The 23,767-nt window shown below is 47.1% G+C and overlaps 1 protein-coding gene across 6 annotated transcripts in view; it reads left to right on the top strand.

Annotated features, from left to right (window-relative positions):
* PBX1 (PBX homeobox 1) overlaps positions 1-23,767 on the top strand; it is a 298,544-nt gene that overhangs the window by 226,517 nt on the left and 48,260 nt on the right. For 5 of the 6 annotated variants that reach the window (XM_053244216.1, XM_053244217.1, XM_053244213.1 and 2 more), the window contains exons 3-4: positions 5,532-5,776; positions 21,651-21,850. In XM_053244216.1, the coding sequence (XP_053100191.1) occupies positions 5,532-5,776; positions 21,651-21,850 (445 nt within the window). The remainder of the gene's footprint in view (positions 1-5,531; positions 5,777-21,650; positions 21,851-23,767) is intronic. The other variant, XM_053244214.1, reaches the window with a different exon arrangement.

The following is a 23,767-nucleotide window of genomic DNA, read 5'->3' as shown; positions in this document are numbered from 1 at the left end:
TGCATTTCCTCAGAATTGTGCAGCTCTTGGGAAGCTTAATGTAAAATACTATTCATTCCTGTCATTATTTTACATTATTTTAAAAATGAGATGCTTATTACAAAACTATATGCTGATCTTCCTCCACTGTAAATGTGGAGCATGTGTAAACAGTCTTCCATCTGATTTTATCATGATGCCCCCCATAATTAAGTGTCCCCTCGAATTGGCCTCACATCCACTGTCTCTGTCACAGCCTCATGTGGCTGACCTGCAAAAGCTGAAGATGCAACCAGAACTGGCAACAGCCTACAGGGCCTAGCTGGCCACATACAGAGGGCACAACATTTTACTCATTTCTGACATATTTGAATGCTCTGGCTGCTGCTTAACTCTTGTTGTGCCAATTGTGGATGGTTTTGCTTGCCCCAGAATGGTATCTACTGTTAGAATTTTCAACGTTGGATACAGCACAGGCATATATTGCTGTGAGAAAGGAATAAAGGGAATTGTGTTTCCTCCCCCACCCTGTAATTTTTTTTGCCTCTTTCTAGATGCCCCCATATTTCCTTCTCTCAGCCCTCTCAGTTTCCTTATCTATATTGCCTTTAAATAAACAGACATTTATTATTGCTACATTATCTAAATATTTAAATATGTGGTCAGTTGCTTTCTTTTTCAGAACATCTTCAAAGACGGTTTTTAAACAAAATAAACACACTTTAAAGGCAAAATTATTTTAAAAATTGTTTAATATTTTGACCTCAAATACGTATGAGGACCTTGTTCTTTTTCTCCTTTGATTTTAAGGTTTTTGTCGATCACAATTTCAAACTTTTCTCCACAGTTAGAGGTGTTTAAGCTAAATTATATTCTCACATGTATATTAGGACATAGCACTTCCATGAAAAGGCCCTCTGTGTGTATGTGAATTATGTGCAGATCAAGGTTTATGGTTAATTACTGTACACGCTGTTTTAGAGGAAAGAAGTGAGGAGTGTGCAGAAATGGAATTTTATTTTATTTTTTTATTTAACAAAATGCTTGATATTTATATTCAAAGACTAACTGAAAGTATTAATTATGCAATGTCAGTGTACGCGTCCTGTGTGTACTGGATATGTAAGGAGAGGTCTTTGTTACTGTTAAATATTTATATTGCCTTTCATTAAAACAATCTCAAGGTGGTTTACAAAACATTTAACACAATATAAAACTATAAAAATACATATTAAAATAAAATATAAAAATCCAATTAATTTTTTAAAAAAACCCACACAGAATATAACAATAAAATTCAAGGCAGCAGCGACAAAAATCATTCATCTAAAAGCCTGGGTAAAAAAGCAAGGACTTGCTTTCTGAAAACCGCGATGAAGACGGAGGAACAGATGCCCAACACGAGAGCATTCCAAAGAAAGAATGAGAAGGCCCTGACCCGTGTGCACAACAGCTGAGCCTCCCTTGTTGTTGGCACATGGAGCAGAGCCCCCTCCGATGACCTTGTCAAGTGGGCAGGAACCCTTGGGAGCAGGTGGCCCCTCTGGTATCCATGGCCCAAACTGTTCAGGGCTTTAAAGGTCAAAAACAGCACCTTGAATTGGACCTGGAAACAAATTGGCAGCCAATGTAACTCTTTCAAAGTGGGTGTAATATGATCCCAGTGGGCACCTCCAGATAAAATCCTAGCTGCCACATTTTGCACTAGCTGCAGTTTCCAAATATTCTTCAAGGGTGGCCCCACATAGAGTGAGTTATATTAAAACAGCTGTGACATGACTAAAGCATGGGAGAGGTTGTTGGAGCAACTGGTTAGTGTTAGTGTTACTGTCATTGCCAGGCAGCCATTTTGACTACTAGGGGTATGATTTTAATAGCTAGAGCTTTGAGAAAACAGCAGGTTTACAGCAGAGCTGCCATTAAAAAGATAGGGGCCAGAGGAACAGAAATTCTTCAGAACTGATTGGTCATCTGAATAATCCTGCCAGACAATACCATTGGTCACTTGTGATAAAACCAATTATAAAATGACTAAACAGAATCCTCTCAGGGACTGGATGAAAAGCACAGCAGTGCTATGCTGTTCTTCCATTCCCCAGTATAAAAGGTAAAGTGTGCCATCAAGTTCGTGTCGACTCCTGGCGCCCACAGAGGCCTGAGGTGTTCTTTGGTAGAATGCAAAAGGGGGTTACCATTGCCTCCTTCCATGCAGTATGAGATGAAGCCTTTCAGCATCTTCCTATATCGCTGCTGCCCAATATAGTAGCAGCGGGGATTCGAACCGGCAACCTTCTGCTTGTTAGTCAAGCATTTCCACACTGTGCCACTTAAAGTGGCTCCCCAGTATAGTCAACTGTATTATTAACATCCTTAAGGGTTTTCTAAAGAAGAGAACAGAAAAAGCTGCTATAATAAAGGGCTGACATCCAGACAAATCATACATGTAGAACAGGGACGTAGCAAGCCCTGAAGGGGCCCGTGTTCAAGAAGAAAAAGGGGGGCCCCTTTTTCTTTTGGTGGCACCATATAAAGAGAGAGAAAGGGGGTTAGAGGGGAAAGAGGCTTTAGTCTCCTCCTGCTATAATGGCAAGAGGCAGCAAGCATCTGTCTGATAGATAATATTTATTTATTTTATTTATTTTACGTATTTTTATACTGCCCAAAACTTACATCTCTGGGCGGTCATGGATATGGTATCCAGGTAGTATCAAAGTATTTTAAGAACACACTAAAAGGCAAACACAACTTTATAATAAATAATATTTCAGTATTTTTATTGTGTAATTTTTATAGTCTTATATTTTAAATGTCTGGTAACTGCTTTGGGATTGTTGTAATGAAAGGTGCTAAAATATGTAATAAATAAAATAAGGAAAAACCTTCAGAGAGCTCCTATTGGGAATGCCTCCCTTATCTTTTAAAACTATAAGCCTCTTGGATCATGGAACCAATTCCTTATGCTATGCAAACCACTTTAAGAGCTTTGTTTTATAAAAGAATAGGAGGAGGAGGAGGATACATCTATGTGTAATGTTTAGTTAGTAGGAAAGAGTGAACAAACAGAGCAAGTTCTCCCTTGCTGTGAGGAACCAGAATGGAACCAGGATGGGAGCCATACATACATGGTGCCAGCTTGCACCCTCTCTCTGTCTTCCATATTCCTCCTCCAAATCCCCTTTCCTCACAACAACCATGCCTAATTCCCCAATCCATTGCCAAAAGCATTTGTTTACATGCCTACCTTCTTACTCTTTCTTTTCCTAACCATCTTTCCCCTCTCAAACTTGAGCTTGTAGGTTCATTGGGTCAGAGATATCTCTTTTTGCTTGTGTTAGAAAACGCCATGTATTCTTTCTGGAGCAGTCACATTTATTCTGTTGACTGTTGCAGAAAAAGACAACCAAGAGTCTTGAATTACCTTAAAGACTAACAGACTTATTATTTCTAAGTTTGTGTGGACTACAACCCACTTCATCAGATGCAGGGAGAGTACAATATACTATACATTCATGGGTATGGAGTGTGGTGGGGGTGACTTTAAAAGGCCAAAGAGCAACGATACGTAAAGTTTAAATGTACAGAAGATAAAGTAAAGCATGGTGATCATTCACAACAGCAGGGATAAATGTTAAGACTATGAGGGAGAAGCTGGGGTGGGAGACAGTATCTGACAGCGATTTTTACATCATGTTTAAAGTCGACTTTCAAGATGACCAAGAATCCCCGTGCCCAAACGCTAAGTATCTTTCCCATTAAATCAGTCGCCCCGGAGAACTGAAAGAATAACTGTCTCTGGGGATGTGTGTTTAAAATAAGCTTGATGGGTTTCTTGAAGGAAGGCACCCTGGCATTAGAGGACAGAGGGAAAACGGATTGTCTTGCATGAAAAGATCCTAGCATATCGGAGACAGAAACACAATGTTATTGCAGATTATTTTTTCAGCACTGCTTCTTGCGAGTGGGGAATTCCAGCAGCTGGGTTGAAGCCCGGAGGGGGCAGGGAGCAAGATACAGCTGTTGCTGCTGCTGCTGAGGCATTTAAGTGCAGGTACTGTCGGCCAGCCGATCTGGCCGATTGGTCGGGGAGGAGGGGAGGAGCTCTGTGCAAGGCGCTGGTGTGTCCATGCTTGCAGAGCCTGCAAAGGCAATGACTGGCTGAAAAAGACGCCATCACCACCACCAGCATAGGCTGGAGACAGGAGATGAAGCCCAACCCGGGCGCCTAGGTGTGATTCCCGGGGTTGAAGGGTAGAAAATCGACCATGCCTCAAATTGGCTACTCTCTGGGGTGGGGCTGGGGATAAAAAGCGTCTTCTCCCTGCTTCCCGATCTCAGAGGGCAAGCAAAGGCCGTCTGGGTTGCTAAGAGCTGCATACAAACATCCTTCAGTATTTGCTTTTAGGTTTGGGGGTTTAAGGAAGAAGAATCTAGCGTGGGCTTGTTTTGTTTTGTTTTTTAATGTGGCTCCCTGACCTTGAAGACTCATCACTAATTGTTCTCAGCAAACAGGCTGAGATGATCGACTTAGCTGTTGGTGCCTCCTGCTGTAAGCCAGACTCGCGCTGAGGCTTGGATGTTAGACGCTGCTTGCTGCAGCGCCCAAGTGGGAACCTCTGAGTGCTCAGAAGAGCTTTGTTGCATTTCCCAGCCGCTCCAGCTAGAGCTAGAGCTGGGCGCACTGGCAGGCTGGCAGGCAGACTACGCCTTGTTCCTCCCGGCTCAGGATTCGAGGTGGCCATGCAGCAGCAGCACCTTTTGCTCTCACAAACTTGGGGCTGGTGCTGCGTATGGAAGAGCCGCTCCTGGCCGTGGCCATTTTACTCCCAAACGGGGCCCTGCAGCCCCACTCAGGAGCTAAACCAGCACCCCCCTGAGTCTGACATCAGACATAAGGGGCGTGTCGGGGCCGCAAAGCGCGGCCCCTGATTGGGGCTGGCCCGGGTTCTTTGAACTCTTTTGCCCAATGGTGGCTCCACCCCGATGTAGAATGTGTTCCAGACAGTGTAAGTATGGGCTCAGGGGGTGTGGGAATTCTCACCATTCTCCCCTTCCCTATCAAGTGCTCCCTGAATTTATGTCCCTGAAAGCTGCATAATTCTCAGGGACGTATTTTCTGGTGACAAAGAGCAGAGGGAAGGAAAGATTGGTGAAAATTGCCACACATCTTGTAGAGAAGCACCTGCGCTGCTTTAGTCTAGAACACGGCATACTGCATGCACACTTTGTTAGTTTGGATATCAGCCATTGTAACACCCTTTGCTTCAGAAGCTAGTGCGAGTAAGACCATTTCAGAATAAAATTGTATACAGCCAGCAGAAAAAAATCTTTAGCAGTGCGTAAATAGTGCTGGGTGTGGGGGAGTCACATTGTGGGGCTTGGTATAACACTATAGGCATTTCCAGTACTGCACACACTTATCTCTGTTTTCCTCTGCAAAATGTTGCTGAATATGTCACTCTAGTGCAAATGAGTCACTGGAGTCTAGGCTTAGACACTTTGGAAGCTAGCATGTCATATTTTCATCTGCCCATTTCACTTTTATGTCTTTTCAGTGTTGAGTATTCGAGGGGCTCAGGAGGAGGAACCAACAGACCCACAGCTAATGCGACTGGACAACATGCTCTTAGCAGAAGGTGTAGCAGGACCTGAAAAAGGAGGAGGCTCGGCAGCTGCAGCTGCAGCAGCAGCAGCATCCGGAGGTGCTGGCTCAGACAATTCTGTGGAGCATTCTGACTACAGAGCAAAACTCTCTCAGATTCGACAGATCTACCACACTGAATTGGAGAAATATGAACAGGTACCAGTCTTGTGCGTGGTGATTTCCGGTATTACAACTGAGGCCAAGCTGTAGCATCAGGCTGCAAAAAATAATAGTGTGCTCCTCTGGATAAAATGTTGGACCTAATTCCACCTCATCCATGGTGGGGTTTTTTGGCATGTAGAAGTATCAAGTGGTAAAGGTTTACCTGGTTTGTGTCACTTCAGTACACTTGAATCTTTTCCACAAAAAGTCTCTCTGGCTGTAGAAAAATAGTGTGTTGGGTAGAGGACTAAGCTGAGCCTTGCTCCTTGATGTACCAGTTTGTGGAGAGAATTCCAACAGGCAGCCTCCCCACATGGAGCAGAAAGTGATGCAGTCAAGCAAAAGCATTGCCACTTGAGTCTGCTAAACATATACACTGGGTCTTAAGTGGCCAAAGCCAAGATCTGTCATCTTTAAAATTAGTGCCTTTATGACATAATGGTGGTGCAGGTTCCAGTCCCCACTCAGGCATGACACTTGCTGGGTGATCTTAGACCAGTGCCTATCTCTCAGCCTAACTTACCTCACAGGGTTACTGTGAAGAGAAAGTGGGATAATCCCATGTGTGTCATTCTGAGCTCCTTTGAAGAAGAGCAGGATAAAAAGGAAACCAGAAAAACTGAAAATATCATTGTGTTTTAGATAAAAGGGCTATTCTGAGGATGTATTTGATAGAGATGTGCATGAAGTGTTTTGGCACCTCTAATTCGAGGTGTTGAAATGTTTTGAGCTACCGCAGCCGAATCGTTTCAGTGGGGCATGAGCGGGCACTTTAAAGGAGGAAGGCAGGTCTTACCTGCTCCTCCATCCTTCCCCCCACCCCGCCACAGCGCTGTCCATATTAAACACCCGCACTGTCTATCCTGAAAAAACTCGCTTCCTACTTGGGAACAGGGAACTTCCCTGTTCCCAGCAACCCACAGACGGCATCAGCCGTCATTGGGTGGAGTTGCCATTTACGTGACAATGCCACCCTCGGGCCTTGTTCCCAAGCAGGAAGCAGCCGGGATGTGACTTTTCAGAACAGGCAGAGCAGCTGTTTAATTTGGACAGCATCATGGTGGGGCAGTGGAGGAGTGATGGAGGGCCAGGTAAGACCTGCCTTCCTCCTTTTAAAGCACCTGCTCTCTGTCCCCCCACCCCATGCATGAAATGCTTCATGCACATCCCTAGTATTTGATGAGGAATGGTTGTTAAGGCAAGCTGTATATGTAAATTTTTAAAAAAGAATTTACTTCCCATTGATGATGATGATGACCATCATTAAATTATATATTGCCATCAGTGTGCATGGCACTAGTCAGAATAACATATGCAATTATTTTACACCGTGCAAACATTTGTGCATTTATCTTCATGCAATTCAGAATGAGTGCAGAAATACTAGTCCTGACCTGCAGATGATGCAAAAAGAATATGGCAGGGTTTTTAAGGGGAACATTTATTGTTCCTATGCCACTACTTCTCATGGAAATATGTTGTGCAAATGCGATAGTACATGATAAGTTAGTCATCTCAAATTCACAATGGGATATCTAAATTGCATAGGATATCAATTTTTGGAAGTTTGATTTAAAAGTTTAAAATATGGAAGGGTGCATTTCCTGTATTTAAAGGCTAAAAATAGTTCTCCTACAATTCTTGAACAAGTCGAGTTCACTTACTCAACGTGATCTAGTGATCTTATACAGATATAGGAACAGGGTATACACAAAGTGCTCCTACCATAAGAACGTCCTCTTCATTTTCGCCGTGGGAAGGGTGCGTGTACCATTGCATGTGTGTTCCCCTCAATGGCACTGAATGGGAAGAGTTCCTCCATATGTGCACTGAAGAATTCCTCCATTAGGCTCTGAATTAGAGCAACAATTTTGAATTGATTCCTCCAAAGATAATCTTCAGTCTGGTTTCATCTTTCTCGGTTGAACTGTTGCCAGGGACACCTCTGGGTTATCCTTTCTCACTAGCTCCAAGGCAGGACAGATTCAATTGGTTATAGAAGTTTCGGCCACGCCTCCTTGGTGCTAGGAGGATAACCCCTCCCAGTTCTTTCTGTCCTCGCTCAGCTCCAGGCAGACGTGTTTTTTCTGCTCCAGCTTCTTTCTCTTCCTCCAGTGTTGGTCTTCCTCGTGAGTTATTACCCCTGTGTGTTTCTCTCTCTGCCATATTTTCCCTTCGTGTCCACCTTAGCAAAAAAAAAAAAAGAATATAGAATCTGTTTGTTTGTTCACTCCCCCCCCTTTTCCTCCCCCGCCCTCCCTTGCATGGAGTCTGAGCATAGGGGAAGGATAGTTTTGGTCCCACGGGGGTCCCGCCAGTGGCTTTTTGGACCTGGTCTCTCAAAGCTTCTCGGATTAACTCTCCCTGTGGCTGCCTTATCGTCCGCCCGGGAGTTCGACTGCCCGACAACACCCCATTCCTCAGTTGCCCTGCCGGTAGCTCTAGAGTCTGCGCTCCCCTCTCCAGGACGCTCATCTCCACAGCCGAATAGTGCAGCAGCAGCTCCTAACGCTCCAACAACAGCTACGCTACCAGCGACGGCGACGGCCGCCTCCAAGCCACCCGCGCCGATCGCTTCTCGCCCTCCCGCTGATCTCCCGCCCCCGGGCCGCGAGACATGCGCCGCAGCGGCTAGGAGGGCTACCCAGGCACAAGCAGACGCATCGCTATTCCGTTGTCGCAGAATCCCCTATTCCAACCCGTCTCCCTCCTCCTCGGAGATTCGGGAGCTCGGACTGCGACAAGAGCGGGAAAGGGCTTTAGAAAAGGCGGGAATGGCGCGAAGAGATGGAGCGGCGGCCATTTTGGATACCCCTGGGCAGCCTTCCTCAGAGGTACTGTGTGTGGAGCCCTCTGTTGGTGCGACTCTGGGAGAGCCCTCAGACTCTGCTCCTTTGCATGTGGGCCCCACTACATCATCGGCTGCTCCTGTTACTGCAGCCCCTGTAATCCAAATGGCCATTCCCCAATCTGTTCCACCAGAATGGCAAGCCTGGTTCCAAAATGCCATCATAAATACTGTCTCACAACTGAAACCCGCAAAAAAAGGGAAAGAAAAAATCAAGGAAGCGGAAGAGAGCCTCCTCATCCTCGGAGAGCACTTCTTCCTCCTCTGAACAGAGCCCACCCCCTAAAAAGGCTAGGGAAAAGAGAAAGCACCTAAGAAGGCTCTCAGGCCAGAGAAATGCGCCCCTCCCCCCTCCCATCACTCTTCAGAGATCTCAGAGCACGAGTCGGGGGACCCCACTCCAGGCAATCCCAGGCCAGTTCACCCTTCACGGCCAGTGGTCTTGGACTCTGATGTGGAGATCGACCCCTCTAACCCGGGGGGGCCTCCACAAGATACCGAACCCATAGACAGGGAGGAAGGGGAATGGTCTGGCGGAGAGGACAATGAGGCAGTCTCGGTTTCTCAGAGACTGTTTGTGGCGGAGGATTTTAACCCATTAATGACACGTTTTCTGAAGACCATTGGTCTTTCTCAGAGTACCCCCGCAGATGCCTCCGCCTCTGATAAAGGAGAGGTGGTTTTTCCCAGGGCTAAACCTAGGGACATCCTCCTACCCCTTCCGGATTTATTCACGGAAGTGATCCAGCAGGAGTGGCTCCTTCCTGCAGCCAATAGGAAACCCATGTCTATAACTAACCGTTTTTATTCTTACCAGCAGGCTCCATCTGACCTCCTTAGGACGCCTTGCGCAGATGCTCCCATCGCCCAGCTGGTCTCCAATTCATTGGTGCCCCGGGATGGTGAGGTGACCCTAAAGGATCCAGCCGATAAAAAGGCTGAGATTGCTTTTAAAAGGACACATGCCAACTCCTCCCTATCTACCAGAGCGGCCACCGCAGCATCTATGGCTGCAAGAGCTTCTCTATTATGGATAGATGACCTCCTTCACGATACCCCATCTGACCCAGTCAAGCTTAGGCAACAGTTGGTGAAGGTCCAGAAGGCTCAGGCTTTCATAGCTGATGCCACCCTGGACTCTGTAAGATTTTCCTCTAGAGTTGCCGCCGCTGCAGTGCTGGGGCGCCGTCACCTGTGGCTAAAAAATTGGCAGGTTGACAACACCTCAAAGAGTAACCTAACTGTGGTTCCTTATGATGCAACCAAGCTCTTTGGGGAGGCCGCCCTTAAGGACATCCTAGTTGAATCCCATGACAAACGCAAAACCATGCCTTCAGCGGCACGCAAACCAGACCACACGTTCAAAAGGCCTTTTTCCCAGTGGCAGCCATTTCGGGGCTACCACCCCTTTAGGGGCAGAGATAGAGATTTCAAACAACAGCGCGGCTCCTGGGGTCGCCAACGCACCCCTTACCGGGGTAGGCAATATTACAAACCCCAACCCTCTACATCCAAGCAAAAGCCAACCCAATGACACGCCCCAGGGCTCCCTGGGGGGCCGCCTCGGACGCTTCCTCCCCGCCTGGGAGTCCTCTGTAGGAGACAACTGGGTTCTCCAGGTCATCCGAGTGGGCTACAAGATAGAAATGGTCGCCCCTCCCCCCCTCGTTTCCTTCCAACCCCTCAGTCCCGGTCGGCTATCAAGCACTCCGAGATGGCTCAGGCAATCTCTCATCTCCTCAACATCGGAGCCATAGAACCAGTCCCAACCTCTCAGGAGGGGAGAGGCGTCTATTCTATCTTGTTCACCGTCCCCAAAAGGGACGGCTCCCGACGCGCAGTTTTAGACCTCAAATATGTCAACAAGTGGGTCCGGCGAGAACGCTTCTGCATGGACTCCCTACGTTCCATCTCGGAGGCCCTACATCACCAAGATCTTCTCGCCTCTGTGGACCTCAAAGAGGCATACCTGCACATCCCTATTCACCAGGAGAGCAGAAAATTTCTGCGATTCAAATATGCAGGCCTACATTACCAATACACGGCTCTTCTCTTCGGACTCTCATCGGCGCCCAGAGTCTTCACCAAGGTCCTGGCCCCGCTGGTGGCCCTGCTGAGGCTTCGAGTAGTTCGGCTCATGGCGTACCTCGACGATTTGTTCCTTCACTCGCGATCCCATATAGAGGCACAACAACACATCTCGTTGACCCTCGCAGAGTTAGAACAGCACGGCTTCATTGTCAATCACGAAAAAAGCCAGCTATCCCCGTCTCGCCGACTCCTCCATCTGGGGGTACTCATCGACACAGAACAGGACCGCCTCTTTCTCCCGCAAGAGCGATTTGTAACCCTGACTACAGAAGTACGGAATGCCTTACAGTCTCCATCCCCTTGGCTGCACTCTCTGGCGAGACTCCTGGGCCTGATGGTCGCTACCATAGAGGTAGTCGCATGGGCCAGACTTCACTTCCACCCGCTCCAGTGGTTCCTCATTCCCCACCAGCAGGCCATCGCTCGGAGGCGCAAAGTAAAGGTGAAGTTACCGCCATCTGTCCGGACAGCCCTCCATTGGTGGCTTTCACCGGATCACCTCCTTCTGGGGAAGGGGTTCCTGGACCCTCAAAAAATCATTGTCACCACGGACGCCAGCAACAGGGGTTGGGGTGCTCATTGCCTCGGCTTGACGGCTCAAGGCGTTTGGTCAGCCACAGAAAAACTCCACAGCATCAACTGGAGGGAGCTTCGTGCCATCAGGTTGGCCCTAATCGCTTTTCACCCCACGATTCTGAAGCGCCACGTACTGGTGAAGACCGACAACACCGCAGCGAAGGCACATGTAAACCGGCAAGGGGGCACCCGATCCCAGTCCCTCCACCAAGAAGCGATCCTCCTCCTCTCCTGGGCAGAGAAGGAGCTAGAGTCCATCACCGCCCACCACGTACGGGGAGACCTGAACGTTCTAGCGGATTGGCTGAGCAGGGAGGATGTGCAACCAGGCGAATGGTCGCTCCACCCGGCCGTGTTCCGGCAGGTAGTAGAAAAAATGGGGTCCCCGACAGTCGACCTGTTTGCCTCCCCGCTGAATGCTCAACTGACTCTCTTCATGACCAGGTTCCCCTGCCAGGGAGCAATGGCAACGGACACTCTGTCAGCGGACTGGCCCCCAGGCCTTCTATACACTTACCCTACGACCCCTCTGATATCCAGGGTCCTGAGGAGAATTCTCCTCGTGTGGGCCCAAGTCATTCTAATCGCTCCCTTTTGGCCTCGCCGCCCCTGGTTCGCGGAGCTGCTTCACCTATCCACTCAACCTCCCTGGGAACTCCCGGTCCGTCCCGACCTCCTCTCTCAGGGGCCAGTCCCTCATCAGGATCCCGGGTGGTTAAGGCTTGCCACATGGAGACTGAGCGGCGAGCCTTAAGGCAATTCGGTTACTCCGCAAAAGTCATCTCTACTATGCTGGCATCCCGCAGGTCCTCCACTAACCACATCTATCAGTGCACCTGGAGGGCCTTCCTGAGGTGGTCGTCTCGCCACTCCATTCCCAGGGGCAGCGCTACTCTCCGCCACCTTCTGCTATTCCTTCAGGACGGGTTAGACAAAGGACTCCGTCCCAACACCTTAAAGAGACAGGCTGCGTCATTGGTCGAACTGCTTTCGGGACACTGCCCCAGTTCCTGGCAAACTTACCCACACCTGCGGCGCTTCCTTAGGGGTGCAACTCTACTATCCCCTCCGACGGTGCACCACTTCCCATCATGGGACCTGCATGTCGTCCTAAAGGCCCTTCAGAAGCCTCCATTTGAGCCCCTTGCAAGCGTTCCCCTACGGCTGCTATCTTTTAAGCTCGCCTTCTTGGTGGCAATAACATCAGCACGGCGAATTTCTGAACTAAGAGCCTTGTCAGTCCATCGATCGTTCTGTATCTTCTCCAAAGATGCAGTAAGGTTAATCCCAGACCCCTTTGTTAGACCTAAGGTGGCCTCGGTTTTCCATCAGTCTCAGGATGTTTTCCTCCCCTCCTTCTGCCCATGTCCGGTTCACGAGCGGGAGAAACTTTGGCACAACCTGGATGTCCGGCGTTGCCTCAAAAAATATATCGCCCGCACCGTCTCATTCAGAAATACGGACCAAATGTTCGTCTCCTTCCATCTGAGATCAATGGGCTCGCCTGTATCAGCACCTACTATCGCACGATGGATAAGGGCGTGCATCTCACTGGCGTATGAGACTCAACACTTACCTCAGCCTTCGGGCATCTCAGCACACTCCACCAGGGCGGCAGCCACCTCAGCTGCTTTTTCAACTAATGCCCCAGTACAGGACATTTGCAGAGCCGCCACTTGGGCTAATCCCTCTACGTTTACCAAACACTACAAGATCGAGTCCCACGCCGATATTCAGGTGTCTTTCGGAAGAAGAGTGCTTCAGTGGGTCCTCCCTTGGGAGTAGGCCGGAGTGCACCCACCCCCTGCGTTGGACAAGCTGTTGTATGTCCCAGAGGTGTCCCTGGCAACAGTTCAACCGAGAATGGAGCATTGGTGTTCACTTACCGTGAAGGCTCCTTCTGGTTGATGTTGCCAGGGACACCTCGATCCACCCAGTTTGGCGCTCCTGGCCTCCTCCCGTGGGGAGTCCCTTCTCAGGCCTCCCTTCGGGGTTCGCAGACTGCACCGATCAGTTTTTTCCCTCAGCCCAAACCCTGTGTGTGGCTCCAGTTTGGTCCTTTTCACATATTTTCTGATTGTCCAATCCGTTTTTTGGTGTGTTCCAGTACCTTTTCTCGGACAGCAAGAACTGGGAGGGGTTCTCCTCCTAGCACCAAGGAGGCATGGCCGAAACTTCTATAACCAATTGAATCTGTCCTGCCTTGGAGCTAGTGAGAAAGGATAACCCAGAGGTGTCCCTGGCAACATCAACCAGAAGGAGCCTTCACAGTAAGTGAACACCAATGCTCCATTTTAATTCTCAAACAGGATTTCTCAGGATAGGTCAAACACCAAAAATATGCCCCAAAGCCAGCCTGTTATTACTTCAAAACACACACACACACACACACACACACCCCACCCATTCCTGTAAGTATGGGATATTCACTAAGAATTCCGTCCAACTTTCCTCCTTTGTAATAAAGGGTTATTAATTAAATTGCTGCAGATCTTCTCAGTCTTTACTCCTTTCATTGCTGTTTATGCTTAAGGGAAGGGCTTGGACGTTAGAAATGAGCACAGATGTAATAGATCTCTTTTTGTACTGTGATTGGATTATATTGGATACTTGCAAAATTGGCTTCCCTGATATTCTCAAATCACTCGTGTGTATTTGTTGAGCATATTGGCTTTAGCAGTTCCCCCATAATGACTGTCTGGAGCATATGTTAAATCTGCCCAGATTTGGCCTTGGAATTTGGCAAATCTTCAGAACTCTGGATTCTGGTGAAATGGGTTCTGAACAGGTTTGATACTCCACTAACAATAATGAGGAAGAAACTATTCATAGAAATCATTCATCTCCTTGGATCCCAGTTTGGGTCTATGGGTTAGATCTCTGTAATTAGAAAGGCTGATGACTTGATTCCTCGCTTACTCAGAATGGCAGATAACATCCAGTTTACTTTCCATTCTCCTAACAAAGGAGAGGAGAATAAATAAGAAAGATGAAATCAGTCCTTTGCCCTCAACAGATCTTTCCCTAGCAGTCTCATCCATCCACAAGTTCTGGTTACTCCCATACAACAACTACACTCCGACTAAGGTATCTACAGAGAACTCTCATAATATGTTAGTTGGGCCACAAGTTGCCCAACCAGCAACAGCCTGAAGCAAAATAGAAAATGATATTTTGCAGGTGTAATAAGGTGCCTTCTTTAGTCTCATAGTCCTAGAAATGCATGGGGAGAGAAGACCAAGTGGGCTGGCTTGTGCAGCTGGCTGTTCTGGGTAGACTCTGTCTAGGGCTTGGGAACTCTCCACGTTCCATTTGTTACTCCTTGCGTTTAGGTGATGTGTATTTGAATCATCTGCCTTTGGTGCAGTATCCCACCCCAGCTAAATGAAAGAAAGGCTATTTGATGTGGCAGGTGAAAAATACTTACAATAAGAAACCTCTGTCAGATTAGTGCTATGGTCAGTCATCAAGAGCTGGGTGCCCCAGAAACTGGGCGTGTGAGCTGTTGGCAGCACGATGATGCATATAGCACGATGATGCATTCAGCACACTTAATTTCAGCTATTACCTGCTTGCCCTTTCATGTCAGCGATCTTGATGCACTTTACATCTCTGTGGCTTTAATTATTATCATTGTTATCCGATGTGCAAAAAACTTGCTGGAGGTTGGTGTCATGTTTTGTACTTCAAACAAATTGATCTGTGTCATTCCCAAAACTTGCATATTGCTAATCCACTCTTAAAAGTTGTTGGCTGCCTAAGTTTTGGGGTATGTTGGCTGCCTAAGTTTTGGGGTAACAGTTGAATTTGGTTTCCACTAATGAATAGTAAGATGGAGTGGAGGGAAGTAAATGGTCAATACTACCGACTGGCAAGCAAGAGGCTGAGGACCCTGTGTCATACCTGAGTGGGTCAGGAGTGGCAGGAAGCACACTGGGGGAGCAGGAAAGATGAAGTCAAACAAGCAGGAAATCAAGAGCCAGAGATCAGTCTGCTAAGGACAGGCAAGTCAGAAGCAAAACAGGCAAAGCATCAGAAGCCAAAGATCAGTTTGTTGGGAGCAGGTAGGGTTAAAGTCCAAAAGCAAGCAAAGGGAGCAGGAGCACACATCCACAACAACATTGCTTCAGCAAATAGTGGAGGCAAACTGAGGTCTTAAATACAGAGCCAGAACTGCAGCCTCACTTGAGCCCAGAATGTCTTAAAAGAGTTGCGCCCTGTTTCTTAAGCACTGGCTGTGACATAGCTGGGTGTCTGCAGGTGGGGCCTGGAGTGCTTCTGGTTCATCCTCTGACTCAGAAGACACAAACAAGGGTATGTTGAGGGGGGCAGTAGGTGCTGGCATTTCCATTGATGGAGGTGAGGGCACCTTGAAACTAGCCTTGTCCCGTGAGTCCTCTTGATCAGAGTCAAGCTCAGGGATCATGACTATGTCACCTCAAGAGCCACTGGTGTCCAGCTCAGGGGTCATGACCTCTTCATCCTGGGAGTCTTCCATGTCAGACTCGGGGTTCATGACACCCTGTGCTCTTGCTGGTAGATTTGCAACCTTCTTGGTCGCTGCTCAGTAGCAGTGACCATTTCCTGTTTTTCATCTCCCTCGTCATTGCTGTTGGCCCATCTGTCAACTCCAACCCTTGTTCTAGAAGTGAAACCACTTACTCTATTGCATTGCATCATCCACAGTGGACACAAGTTCTAGCCAGGCAACATTTCCATTTTCTTTGTCTTACTGTTGGATAGTCACTTATCTCAAAGGACCTTTAAGACTGTACCCTTAACTTAATCAGCAAGGTAGTGAACTGGGATTAAGCCTTCCTTCACATGCAGAAGAATAAATCACCAGTGTTGGGTGATGCCATTCTTGAACATCTCTCTATAAGTAAGACAAACAAACCAACCCAGCTTGTTTCCTGCTGTGCAATCCTTCTACGTTCTGGGTTTTTAAAAATTTTTTATAAAGCAAGTCATTAAAAATCATTCATGAAATAGTGTAGTCCATCCTATCACCACAGAGTACTACCACCTCATTGTACTGCATGTGTAGACCAAGCACAGTTCTGTTCTGCAGAACAGCTTGCTTGTAGAATATATAAGAACTGCCAATCCTCAGAGGAGACCATCCCCTGTCTTTCTGTGTGATTCTGTTATCTGGGCATGTGACTAGCAGTGTTCCCTCTAAGGCATGTGCATGTGCGCACGCTCACAAGTTTTTTGATATCCGCTCAGTAAATTTTAGATCCCGCTCAGGTTGAATCAGGAAGGCCCCACTCTGAATGCATGTGTGCACACACTGCCTTGATACTGCCTCCCAGAACAAAACTCATTTCATGCACAGATGAAAAAAATTAGAGAGAACACTGGTGACCAGCCAAAAGCAATGAGTGATACAGAGATACAAGAGGCAACCTCCCAGGCCTAAGGCAGGTAATTCAACCATATCGCTGAATTGGGAGTGATTGAATGATCCAGTCATACCCTATGCAGAGACACAGCAGGATGACATGTCCCCTATAGAAAGATAATTGGAAGGAGGTAAGACCTAGGCAGTGAATCATGCAGAGACGCATTAGGCTGTCTTCTCTGTGGATGGGTATTTTGAACTCAGAGGAACCTTTCTTTATAAAGGATAAGGATGCTTTTTTAACATGCTAGTCATTCTCTTGCTGTTTACTGTTGTGCCCTCGTGTGCACTTTTGGAACTGCTGAGCTATTTGGGTAGTTACCCATTGTCTAGACTCTTAGTTCTCACTGATATAGTAAATCTGAGTCTGGGCTGTACCACCCAGGGGCGTAACTAGCTTGGAGTGGGCCCTGAGACAAGATTCTTAAATGGGCCCCCCCTCCACCATCGGGCAGCAGCGATATAGGAAGATGCTGAAAGGCATCATCTCATACTGCATGGGGGAGGCAATAGTAAACCCCTCCTGCATTCTACCAAGGAAACCACATGGCTCTGTGTTGCCAGGAGTGGACACCAACTCGGCCACAACCTTTCCTTTCCTTTTTTATAGCTTTATGGATGTCACTCAATTACTTTGGGTTGTCTCCACATAGTCCGTTACAATTCCTGTTAAAACAATCTTCTGTGGCAACGGGGCATGTCTGTATATTGCCAATCTTCACTTTAAAAAAAGGGGGGGGGGGAATGGGGGTGGTCTTTTCCAAAATCTTAGGAGCTGGTGTAGGAGCAGAAGGAAAATCTGCAAACCAAAATGAGGTTTATTTAGGACCAACCCAAAGTACCAACCAAAGTACCAACCAAAATGAGGTTTATTTAGGACCAACCCTGCCATCCACCTGGGTGCTGAAACGAGTGTCAAACAGTAAGTTTTCTTTCTAATCCTACAGAACAATTTCTCAGGCAGAGGTAAGCAAAAAGCCAGAGGAGAAAGGGCGGGGCTTGTTTTAGGAGCCCCAACTGCCTGCACTTTATGAAATCTAAAAGTGGAGCTCAGGTTTGCGGGGGAGATAGGGGTGGAGAGCCCCGTTTAGCATTTAAGGATTCCCCTCTTATTCTGCTGAACTCTGCTCCCCGGCTAAACCCATAACCCACACCTTCAATTTTACTACCTGCAGAAGTGTCATTCCTCTTCCCTCCAAAAGAAATGGAAGTGAGGGATTGAAGTTTTCTCTCTGTCTTCACCCCTGAGGGGCTGCAAATTTGGATCAGCCTCTGAAAATTTTTGAAACTTTTGCCTAACGCGATCAAGGAATCCCTTGACTCCTCGGAAAGCCTCGCTAAGCAGATGCCGGGGGTGGGACTGTGTGAGCAGGAAGCTGTGGCAGGCAGACATGCAAATGAGAGCACCCCAGAGCATTGTGGGAGCAGAAAACGGGGTGCAGCTCAGGGCTTGGAGGGCAGCTCGACCTCAGCCAGCCAGTTTGGAGGGTGGCCGCGTGGCCACGATGCCCCCTGAAGTTGGCGAATGGTGCAGTGCCAGGGCCACCATGTCCTGGGTAGCAGTGGGGAAAACCTGCCATGAGCTTTCCAGGCATGTCTCCTTGGTGGAAGATAATGGCCTGTTACAGTGTGTGATTGCAGTTATGCCTCTGAACAAAGGTGGAATTTTTTTTTTTACATTTGAAAAAAAATGCAGTTAATCAAGGAAGCTGGGGCCAGCACTGGGTAGGGGAGGCATGTGACATGTCTCTTGGGTGCCCCCTAAGCTGTGGGGCCCCCAGACGACTGTCTCCCCTTGCCCGATCATCGTTACGCGCCTGGTACCACCTTAGAAGGCACATAGGATGACTGCATGATGAAATATCCTCCACACAAAACAAATTCTGCCCCATAGAATCCTAATTGCCAGCGGGGGTGTTGCTAGGTACTTAAAAGATCCTGGCCCACGGGGTCTGCTCAGACCCACAGCCTCCTACCATTTTCATAATTAAAATTTTCCATGTTCTGTAAAGGAATCCAATACTCTCATCAGAAGTCTGGTGTGGCTAGGGAAGTTTCTAGGTCCTGTTAGTACTGGGTCTCTGGCCAACAGTACTTGCTTTATTTTAACATTCTCCCTACTGGGCTGAAGTTTTAAATTCCAGCCCTAAGCATGCCCCCTTGCCACCACCTCCTACTTTTTCCAAACAAGGTCAGTGGAGAGGGAATGCAGAGGCAGACAGGCAGCCAAACGGTTCAGGGCTCCTAGCAAAACATTGGGACACGAGTCCTTATGCCCAGTGCTAGCAACATTGATGGCTGTCAAGTAGAATGTTCCCGGCTAGCCTGCTTCTCTCTGATGGGCCAATTTTCTGGGTTTTTTTCCATGCGGGAGAATTCCATCATGTGAGTCCCTTCCCCACAGTCTGAAATGGTACAGCCCAAACAGCCCCTCCCCCCCGCCACCTTAAGTCAGGCTTTAGTCTTCACCAGCTTTCACTATTGTTTCTCTGGATCCTTGCTTTTCTTTGGGGAAAGCATTAACCACCCACCAGTGTCAGAAAACCAGTCTCCAATTAGCCCTGAGCCTGTGCCATACAAGTGTGGCCCATTGTAGAGTTTCATGGTGTGCAGTCTCCCATTCATGTGCTTCAGGACTGGTAAGAGCTGTAGGCTGAATGCTAATTTAGAATTAAACTAGTTCGATGCAGTGTGGCAGACAGCAGAAAAATACCTTCTCTGATGTGCAGATCTTGCATTTTTCTGTCTCTTTTAGTCAGGTCCAAAGGGAGAGTATTACTTCCAACCATATCCAAAAAAATTATTTATACCATGTCTTGCTTTCCAGTGTCTGCTCATTAGGCAGCAAAAGCATTTTGCTCTCTATAGTCCATGTTCTTGTCTTACCTGCAGGGGTGTAGCTATAACTGAGCAGATGGGTTCAAAGAACCTGGGCCCCCCAGCTCCTGAGGGCCCCCCAGCTCCACCCCTCCCTATATTCTTCACTATCTCTCTCATTCTGAGGGGCTGCTGGGTAGAGGAGTGAACACGGGTCCACTCTCCCCTACCTACGCCCCTGCTTGCCTGTCCACAAATTCTTGATGCTAATCATGAGTTCTGCAGGTAGATTGCAATCACCAGTTTGGAAAGGTGGCCATTTCAGCACCTGCTGGCAGTGGCAGGAGGCCAAACCTTTGGTTCAGCTCATCAAGCATGCCCTCTCCATAAATGGGCAGTGAAGCACCTTATCCATAATGGGTGCTGGATAAGAATGTTGCAGCAATGCAGCAGGTTTGATTTCTGACCTGGATACTTCAGTTCCACTGGTGCAGATACTTATCCTGGAGCTGACCTATGTCCTATGATTTACTTTCCATGGGGTGTGTGGTTTGATGGCCACATGCACAGATTCTTGTAAAATCTAGTCAGAGGGAGAAATGTTGGCTGAACAAGTAAGCTCAATGAGGATTGAAGAGTTTATAATAAGATTGTGCATATGGATAAATATCCATTTATTTATTTATTTATTTATTTATTCATTTATTCATTCAACATATTTGTATACTGCCCCACTACCGAAGTCTCTAGGCAGTTTGCAGCAAAAAACCAAAGAAGTTTTAAAACAATTAAAACATATAAAATACCCATAAAACTACCAAATAGCTAAAAAGCTTGGCTGAAGAGATGTCTTTAGTTGTTTCCTATAAGGCAACAGGGATGGAGCAGCTTTAATCTCAGGAGGAAGTGCGTTCCACAGCACTGGGGCAACGACTAGTGATGTGCCCAGACCGGTCCGGAGGCTATTCTATAAGCCTCCGGACCGGTCCAGACACGGGGTGGTTCGGTTCGGAAAGATTGGGGTGGGGGATTCCATTAAGGGCGGGGGGAGGGTTTACTCACCCCTCCCACGCTTTCCACCTTTGGCACCGTATTTACTCTAGAAATTGGGCAGCAGGATACCTCCCTGCCGCCCCTTTCTCCCCGCTTGGCTGCTCCTGTTAGAAATCGGGCGGCAGGATACCTTCCTGCCGCCCGTTTCCCTGCTTGGCTGCAAAAGGGGTGGCAGGGAGGTATCCTGCCACCCAATTTCTAAAGTAAATACGGTGCCAAAGGTGGAAAGCGCGGGAGGGGTGAGTAAAGCCCCCCCCGCCCTTAATGGAACCCCCCACCCCAGTGCCGGACCACAGCTCCGCGGTTCCGTGCACACCCCTAGCAATGACAGAGAAGGCTCTCCTTTTGAGTGTCACCAGATGATCTGGCGGCACCCCCAAATGAACCTCCCCTGAAGATCTTAATAGGCAGGGTTCATAATTCATAAGGGCGTGATTCATAATTCCTTTAAAATTAATAGGGTAGAAACACAGAATCTAAATATGGATGTGCATCTGAATGAGCATCTGAATGCATTGAAAGCAGTGAAGAAGATAGACAGCATCTGGACTTGGATGTGCATTCCAATGTACATCCAGTTTACATAGGATGTAATAGTGGCTGACATCCAGACTAATGCTCTGCACATGCAGCGAAAAATAGCATGCATGCAGTGGCTACATGCCTGTTTCAGTAGTGTGGATGGGCAGCAATTTTTGCTGATCTCCCCTTCCCCTGGAAGCCCTCTATTCAATGTGCAAATATGTCCCTGTGGGTCACATATTCTGCTTCACAGAGCATTTCCAGGGGAAAAGGAAACTGGCAAAAATTGTACCCAGTTGAGTGCCCACGCTTCGGAAGCAGGCAGGCATGGGTTTTGGGGGTTTTTGGCTGCACATGTGTAGCATTAGTCTAGATGTCAGCCAGTGATATCTGAGACATTTCATGGAATTTCAGTGGATATCCAAGCCTATGGGGCAGAAAGGCAGAAAACTCAGGAAATGAAAGGACAAGTTTTCCACATCCCTAGTGCCTGAACACTTTGTACATCATACTGTGACTCCTCTGGTCCTGAGGGTTCTTTTCGCTGTTTTCTCTTGTTGTCCCAGGCATGCAACGAGTTCACCACCCATGTCATGAATCTCCTGCGGGAGCAGAGCAGGACACGGCCCATCTCACCCAAGGAGATAGAGAGGATGGTCAGCATCATCCATCGCAAGTTCAGCTCCATCCAGATGCAACTCAAACAGAGCACGTGTGAAGCTGTCATGATCCTGCGCTCCCGATTTCTCGATGCACGGTGAGCTTTGCTCCAGCCATATAAATAGTCACTTGCCTGGTTATCTTTGGTAGGTAAGAATCACTTCCAGTAGGCAGTCTCTCATAGATGTGCCTCTAGGTGACCTGAAAGGAACATTTTTATAAACTGGAAGTGAGCTGGTCCTTTTTTCTTCTTTTTCTCCCAGGATGTCTTTGCCACTAATGTTAACACAGGTATGTGTGGGAGGGTGGGCTAGTTTCAGTTGTAGATTTATTTTCAGAGCTGCTCTTAGTGTTTCTTCCTAGTAAAAAAGAGAGAGCCAGTTTTGAACTATTTATATTTTTAACCTGGAGCATATTGTTACTTAAAGGGACGCTGCTAACCCCAATGAGTAGGAGATAGGTGAAATGCTGGATTATTTCCAGCACAACTACTGACATTAGACTAGATCAGGAGCTTATAACTAATTTAATCATTGCAGCTAGGATTGAAATTGCCAAAAAGGGTGGGAAATTTTGATGGTCCCTTTATAAGTGATCGGATTAGGAAAGTTCTATATGATTAAATTAACTTATCTGGTCCAAATTGAAGAAGGTAGGAAAAAGCTTATTACTTTTAATTCATTCCATGAGAAATACACTTTACTGATCAGTTATTGTAATGTTCATTTTGAAGTGCTAGTTTAAAAGCACGTTTAATTTTTTGTGTTATTCTGTTGCAGTGTAATTAGTCCATTTTTATGGTTATGATTAGAAGCTCAATTTAAAAAAAATAGTAAACTAGAACAGACAAGCTGAAAGCTCAGTTACTTCAGCTGAACTACATATGACAAAGAGAGGCTAGAGGAGTTTGGATACAGTTCAATAGTATATCCCTTGGGCACATCCAGACAGTACTTATTTTTGAGTTGGTAATTATACAGTGTAGCCATTCCTGCAGACCGCATATGCTGAGGCTTCTGCTCATGCTTGTCCATCTCCTGCCCACACAGCTAACAGTGAATGACTGGTTCCAGTGTAGGCTGGCAGTGTACACTCTTGCTTCGTAGGTGGTGGTTGTTGTTGTTATTATTATTATTATTATTATTAATAATTCGATTTCTATACCGCCCTTCCAAAAATGGCTCAGGGCGCTTTACACAGATAAATAATAAATAAATAAGATGGCTCCCTGTCCCCAAAGGGCTCACAATGTAAAAAGAAACATAAGATAGACACCAGCAACAGTCACTGGAGGTACTGTGCTGGGGGTGGCTGGACCAGCTACTCTCCCCCAGCTCAGGTTGTGGGGGATTAGTATCGAGTCTTTGGCATGGACTCTTCCCATACACTTGGTTTTGCAGTATGGAGTCCAGCTGCCAGCAAAGTCATCTGCTGAACATAGAGCAGTGGGTCTGGCCTTTTCCTGCAGAGGCTGTAGCTAAATAGATGTCATCAATTCATAAGCCTCTTTGTGATTCAGACACAGGAAGGAACTGAAAACCACTGTACATTTGTGTTAGGTAAAAGTATTAAGAAGAAGAACGAACCTTAATAACCTTAGGAATACCAGGATGAGCAAAGATGTGGGGCAAAATAAACCACAGCTCAGATGGGTTGTATGAGTTACTAGAATATACTGTACCACTGCAGGAAGGAAATGATCAATTTTTATCACTCCTCCATCTAAGAATTCCTTGCACGTAGAAAGCTATCATAGGGAGGAAAGTTATAGGTCAGCCTTTGGCTATGCTAGTTTTCTACATTTGGGGATGTTTTTCTTTTACAGAGTGGGGCACTCGTTACTTTCTCCACACTGTTGCACACCTTTTAGCTCGCAACTAGTTCCACATTCTCTTCCAGCATACTTGCCTGCCTGACTTCCTATAGACTGAGATTATAAAGACCCTTTTGAGTGGACATATTAAGGTGTCTTGCAAGGAAAGGGAAGGACAAAAAGTCATGCTTGTGATATTGA

This window comes from Hemicordylus capensis, chromosome 4 (assembly GCF_027244095.1).
Source record: "Hemicordylus capensis ecotype Gifberg chromosome 4, rHemCap1.1.pri, whole genome shotgun sequence".
In the NCBI taxonomy this organism is placed as follows: domain Eukaryota; kingdom Metazoa; phylum Chordata; class Lepidosauria; order Squamata; family Cordylidae; genus Hemicordylus; species Hemicordylus capensis.
The sequence above is the reverse complement of the archived record's forward strand: the minus strand, read 5'-3'. Positions and strand labels throughout refer to the sequence as shown.